Source organism: Corvus brachyrhynchos, unplaced genomic scaffold, assembly GCF_000691975.1.
Source record: "Corvus brachyrhynchos isolate BGI_N302 unplaced genomic scaffold, ASM69197v1 scaffold68, whole genome shotgun sequence".
NCBI lineage: Eukaryota > Metazoa > Chordata > Aves > Passeriformes > Corvidae > Corvus > Corvus brachyrhynchos.
Genome location: NW_008240039.1, coordinates 623,714 through 630,780, shown reverse-complemented (window position 1 = coordinate 630,780; position 7,067 = coordinate 623,714). Strand labels below are relative to the sequence as shown.

The following is a 7,067-nucleotide window of genomic DNA, read 5'->3' as shown; positions in this document are numbered from 1 at the left end:
TCCCTTCCCTGGAAATCATGAACTGCTAAACCCCCAAACTACCAACTTCTACATATCATCCAATGTGTCCATTATTTTTTTCCTGATAATCATCATGTTTAGCCTGAATTCCTGTACAACAAAGTGGACCTGTACCTTTAAAATCGCTTCTGGCAGATCTCCTGTTAATTCTCATACTTTTCCAACAACTTGCAGTAACACATTCAAGTTTCCATTCCAGAGTGGCCTCAGAAAGAGATGAGGCACTACAGTTACAGAGAAATATTTTTCTTAAAAAGGCAAAATTACAGTTTAATACTGAAGTGGAAATATAAGTAAGGAAAGTTACCTTATCATGATTTCTAGCCTTTCATTTTAAAAAGAGACAGTTTCTGAAATAGTTCTCAAGTCCTCCCTGAAACTCACTTCAGATAATCCCTGGATTTATAATCAGCTCTTTATTTTAACACACCAAGTATGCTGCCTCTTGTGGCACCCACAGGATTTATATTTCAGTCTATTCTTACACAGGGTATAAATATAATCCTAGATTTTAATGTGTTTTGGCAATAGGATCATTGAAGAAAATTTTACGCTGTTTAAATTCATGGCTGACACCACTCATTAGCCAGAAGTGACATTCCAACTGCAAGCTTTCAAATATTCCACATCTTAACTCCTGTACACCCACCTCCCTGTTCCTTACAGTATATAAAATGCATGCACAGTAAAGGGGAAATCCCTGCTTGAGAGCTTTAGCCATCAGACTGATTTTAGGCACAAACAATAAACATACAATAAAAAAATGTAACTGTCCTTTATTTCATTTTTATTTTTTTCAGCAAAAACACTTAGGATCAAATTCCGACACGATTCTATTTGTAATGTAGAAAAGATTCACTGAGGAACAAGAATGGTCATTGTCTTCTCAAGCAGATCTGTAACAGTCATGGTGCAGAACACTGATTCCATCCTGCCCCTATGTGCCAGGCAGTTTGACAAAGCAAGCTGGCATGACTATATTCACACAGTTTTCCAAAGTGTGTCATTTTAGATTTAAAACCATACAAATAACCCAAGAAATAAACATCTATATAACCCTACTTATTTTTGCACACCTAAATTTTAGGATCCTACCCACAGCACGAAGTGAGCAAAGCAATAATATGTTACTTTTATTTGCCCCACAGTTCAGGTACTACAAAGCATCTAAATGAACTAGTTTCGAGATGTTTCGACATGCTCAAAATTGAAATAAAGCAAAAAAGCTCTACTTAAAATATTTTAAACCTGCAGACAGCTCAGAAGTTTCACAGCTCAGCTAGAGGGCACAATTAATTAAAATATCCAGCCTTTTGAAGCATGAATAAATTTGATTTATAAGTAGGAATATACCAGTAAGGGCTGAAGCAGCCATTTAATCCTGAGCAGTGCTTTGTTTTGCTGTGAAAACACATCCCTGCCCCAGTGGGTTTCTCACACTGAACCCCCCAGAGATGGTGCTGGACACCAGCACTGTCTGTGCCAGGATGTGAGCACAGCACCCAGCAAAGCTGGTAACAGAGGCAGCACTCGCTCACCCCGGGGCTCCTCAAGGACAGATTCGAGTATTGTTCCATTTAATGGCACACAAACACTTCCAGAGACCCCCACGGCACAGTCCTTCAAAATTTATGCAATTCAAACCCAACAGTCTCGCACCAAGAATTTCTCTACAATGTTCATGTGCTACACTTAAACATTAATTTCTTTAAATCCACTGGTCTGCTGCTGCTGTTTCAGAAATGTCCATTTTTGAAAGCCAAAATATATTCTGTTTATACAAATATATTCTGTTTATACAATTCCCAGTATATAAAAATGTTCATTTAATGAAAGCAGGTTTATACAATTTACATCAACCCAATGGGAAAAGTCTCATTTAAGAAATGCTTTAACATTGGATTTTCCTCTGCAAACGTAACAATATATTTGAAGATACTCTGACAGTACTTTCTTGAAAACATTACTACCCAAGAGGTATAAAACTGCCATGTTCAGATTCTGTTCAATGCTGCTGAACTACCAGCACCTACATTTAAAGCACTTAAGAACTGCAAGAGGTGATTCACGTTCTCCTCATCCCTGAGAACACAAGTCAGGCTTCCCATGCCTCTTTCCAATGACCAGATTTTGTGTATGCCAACACAAGCTTCTTCGTTTGGCAGTGAAAAGTTTTGTACACAGACAGCAGCTTTATTTCCAGTTAAGATAACAGAAGAGCCTCTGCCACATGTACCAATACATGACGAAGTTTGAATTTCAGAGGTGTAGCACTATCTCTGAACTTCTGAATAGCAAGTTTACCATTATCTTCAACTTCACTGGGGATTAATTACAGCCTTACAATCATGCAACAAAACTTACTTTAAGCACTACTTCAAGAAGATTGTGACCAAACTGCCATAACACTGCAGCACTCAATGCAGTTGGCTGCTGAACATTTAAAATGGTTCTTAATTTAATTTCATCACTCTCCTATCCCTTCCTCCTTGAAGCCAGGCTAAGCAATGTTGCCAAAAATGGCTCATGTCCTATCCTTTAGGTACTTCACTAGGATTCTTAACTCTCAAATTTTGCTTAACAAAGTAAGCTTCTGCAAATATCCAATTTAAGCTTGCGCTATCCACCACAAGTAATTTAAATACCTGCAGATGCCCAATGGTATTCTCCAAACACATCTTTCTAACACTGTCAAATTCAAAAAAGGACTTTCCATAACACTGCATCCAATTAATGAATACAGTATTCCTAAACAAAGGTTTTCAGAAAAAAATCTACTGCATAAGTTTATAAGAAACCTGTCAGTCCTATGCTCAAAGTGAAGAATTAGCCCACATTTTGCAAATATGTTGTGTATCATTCCCTATATTCTTTGCTACAGGAGAAAAACCCTTTTCTTCAGCCAGAGGAAGTTGTTCAGTTTTTAAAATACCCTAGATTGGTAAGCAAACTTATTACAGACGTGCAATCCTAATTCTACTAATTAGTATTTTCACTCTATTAAGACACAAAAAATGCTAAGAAAACCAAAACTCTCTTCAGTATGGTAAGAAAATCATTGATTCAGAACTCCCACGCTGAATGCTGTGAAATGTGGAATCTAGAGGATTGAGGAAAAGAATAGACACTATGAAAACAAAAAATAAAACACCAGAAAATTACCATGTACACATGAAACTGAAAGAAGCAAAGTGCTTTCTGGTTTGGATACTTGGATACAGCTGCAAATCTGAAATAAAATGCTGTTCCATGCACACACATTTCCTAGGATCTAAAAGCTTTGAAATGTTATGCTACTGTTATGGAAAACACACTAACACAGAGCATTTGTCCACGAGAAAGCATTTCCACATCTTCAAACAGAAGTGCAGATGAATTCTTTACCTGCAAAACGCAGAGGTGCATCTTTGTCAAGGGCTATTAACGGGGGGTCCAAGAGCACCGTGTTGTCATTTTCTGTAACTATGCCATGATAGGTTGTTTCAATCCATGGCTTATGCTTGTTAACTGAAAGGAAAACAAAGTACAAAGTCAAAACATTTGGAACCGACAATATCTTTAAAAAACGCTTTAAAACACTAATTTCAGTATTTTCCTCTTTTATAATTCTGAATCAAGATTTTAATAAACTAAAAGACTTGAGACAAAATCCTAGCTAAGTATGTTCAGAAGAGTTGAGTGTCCCTGTAGGCTTTCCAAAAGTAACTCAGAGAATTTAAATTAGTTTCTAACTATGCTGGGATTTAAGATGCCCCTGAAGTGCAATTCAAAAACCTGTTAACAGTGATGGGGAGCTGCTGCCATCACTGCCAAGTGTGACACCAGCAAAACCTCAGTCAGCACCAGATGAAGAAAGTCCAGCCAACACGAAACATCAGGGCTTGTTTACACTCCACGTCCCCCCTTCCCCAACATGGAAAACTTGGAATACAGCTGGTGGACTATTCAGAACATGAGGGCTTGCTCTCATGTCAGCTTTTTGTCTTGTATAGGGGGTTTCACCATCATTAAGAAAACACGTGGAAAAGAGATCGAACTTCAGTTCTTTAGTAGTTGTTTTAAGAGACTGGGAAACTCTACTACAAAATCACCTGCAAGAGTATCCTTCACCTCTGCACAGAAGAGCCTCAAACTGATCACCTGAGACTGTCTCAGGATGACTGGTCTTCCCTGGCTGCAGAGAAATGCAGTATCTTTTCTTGTCAGCCTCAAAAAGAGTTTCTTCTAGTACATCACTAAAGACGCAAGATCAAAGCACATTATCTACTAGGTTATCATCTACTCTGTGACAATCCAATAGGACAGTCCCTAGATTATTAAATATTTAGCTTTATGTTATGCTCCCCAGCTCAGGTGGTGGAGTGCTACTGCCTGAGTGGCACCCGGATTGTTAAATTTCCTTAACAGTATCATTTTCCCAAATGCAATTCTGGAAGATTGCATGTATCCAGCTGCTTAGAACCAATGGAAAAACATCCTACAGGGCCCGAAAACTGCTCCTTACCAGACAAAGCCAAGTAATCTTCAGCAAACAACGCATAATAAAATACAAGAAATGCCTTGCAAGAGGTTACAACAAACACACCAAAGAGCATTCAACAGGCAGCATCATCCAGGTTTTGGTCTGCATGAGATCAAGAACTTAAAATTTAAGAAATGCATGCCTGTGCAATCACAGCAAAATATACACAACAGCTAGAACACATCACACAGCTGAGTCCTGCTATTTCACCTCTCAAGAATTATATAAGCAGATTGTCAAAACAGGCAGAGATGGAAGGCTAACCCAGACGTTTGAATCCTGCCTCTTCAACAAACTAAAATGGATTCATGTCATGTGCCATATGCTTACCCAGGGGAATTAAAAAACAGTGATAAAAGGACACTTCAATAAACGATTAAACCTAGAGAACTCATACAGGAAACCGTAATACTCCCAGTATGCTTTCATCTGCAATCTTTTACTAGTTAGTCGCAACAGTATCATCTTCATCCATAACAATGCAGCAAGAAAGAACTCACAACGAACTGTTTTAACGCAAACTGTGTTTAATTGCTCCATGTGGTTGTACTTAATAAGGCAACACTCTCTTTACTGCCTCAATACCCACACTCTCAACATGCAGCACACCAAAGAGCCAGTTAAATGCCAAGTACATTGTTCTGTTTACCCAGAGAAGTTCAGTGCTGCTGCAGCACCCTCCCAGGAACGCCGCGTTTCAGAACAAACCTGGTCATGCTCAAGGCACTACAACAGATTCCTCCCTCTGAGGGAAGGTGCCAGTAATTGCTCAAGCATGAGGCTCCCATGGAACGCTCACCCACAACTCAAACCTAGTCTCGAGAAAACCGCCACCAATACAGCTTTGGCTTCAGGAGCACAAGGAGGTCACAAGTGCGTATTCTCCTCCAAGTACATCTGGGACAGTTATACCCCAATTGAAAGCATCAGTCCTTTCATCCGTTCATCTTAGTCCTTGCAAGGATGTGGTATAAAATACCAGAACAGATCTCTGCCAGAAAAAACCCTCCATCTTCATTATAATGCTTCTGAATGTGGATTACAAAAATACATAGGTTTTTTTTTTTAAGTTCTGAGAAACCTTCTCCTAATTTAGCAACCTCCTACCTCCACTACTGCTGGGTAGGGAGCTCTGTGAAACCTTCAAGTACTGTAACCACAGCATCATGAGTATGCTGAGCATCTGCAGAGTCTAGTGAACCTTCAAACAACAGGCCCAGTTGAAAGCAAAGTCATGTCCTTTTATTGTGCTGCAGACAATAAAATCATAAAGCTTACACCCCTTTGTGTTTTGGAAGGCTAAAACATCACCAGATTTCAAAACATAAAGCTTAAATCCCTTTGTGTGTATGAATACTAAACATCACTGGATTTTAAAACACCAAACTTACTGCTGAATATCCAGGAAAGGCCCGTTATCCATAGTTGTGATCTACTGACTCCACCATAACCACACACTGGAAGGAATTCTCAAGCTAGTGTCTGAAATATGAGGTACAGTATACGAGCAATACCTCACCGCTTCCCTTCAATCAAACTGAACTAAGTGTTATCCTGATCTCAGCTGCTTAAATAGCATTAAATATTGGACTGAGAAGAGGGACAAAAACGTGAAGGGGTAGTTTAATTGTCACAAAACTCATGCAATCTACAGAAGTTGTTCAAGCCAGATTGCTAGTTTCAAACCAGAGCAGCAGCCTATTCCAAGCTTGACACTAACAAAGTGCCCTGAGCTGTTAATCTCTTGCCATTTAACTGGGATAAACTACACTGGTTTCCTTGAAATACAATATTCACACTATTTATAAGCGCCTCAGCTGGAATCTGCTGTAAATCCCAATGAGCATTTAATCTAGTCAAGTGGGGGGAGCTGTGCTGGCACAGGCAGCTCATCGACTTCTGCTTGGCTTTTAGTGGGCATGAAGGAATTCCAAGGCCAGCTAAGCACGGGCATTTCCCAGGTGGCACCCTGAACGGAGAAGCTCCTGCAGAGCCTTCCCTACTGCCCAGCCTGACGGAACATGTCCCACGAGGTGAGCACCAGCCACTTCCCAGCTCTGTTTGTCTGCAGGTAATTGCTGCTACAGGGGGAGAAACCACACGTGTGCCTCCAACACAGGGTTTGAAAATACCATCTGCTCCAGGTAAATGTGCTCAGTGTCTCCTGACCCAGAACAGACCAGCCCGACTGTTCTGCAGCAAAGGGAATGCTCCTCAGAGCAAGGATGCTTCCTTCCCAGGAGCGATAGCTGATGCTGCAGAACACAATCCAGCAGATAACCTTCTTCTGCTGCCTAAAAGAATTAATGAATGTAAATGAGCAGGTAGGCAGGGCAACCGGGTTTAGGGCTAGTGTGGAAATTTTAATCAAAAGCTATTAAGACAATCAGAATTAATTCAGTTCTCTAATTTGAAAGCAAACATTAAAATTAAATGTACTTATCAAAGTCCTTTCTGAGGACTTCTGTTATCTTCTTACAAGTGGTCAGAAGTTCATTTGACTTAAATGGGATCTGGCACCTAC

General features: G+C 39.9%; 1 protein-coding gene across 1 annotated transcript in view; it reads right to left on the bottom strand.

Moving 5' to 3' along the window:
* The window catches only part of CLSTN1 (calsyntenin 1), a 28,370-nt gene that overhangs the window by 20,585 nt on the left and 718 nt on the right, over window positions 1-7,067 (bottom strand). The window contains exon 2 of the mRNA XM_017743964.1: window positions 3,406-3,629. Coding sequence (XP_017599453.1) covers window positions 3,406-3,629 — 224 coding nt within the window. The remainder of the gene's footprint in view (window positions 1-3,405; window positions 3,630-7,067) is intronic.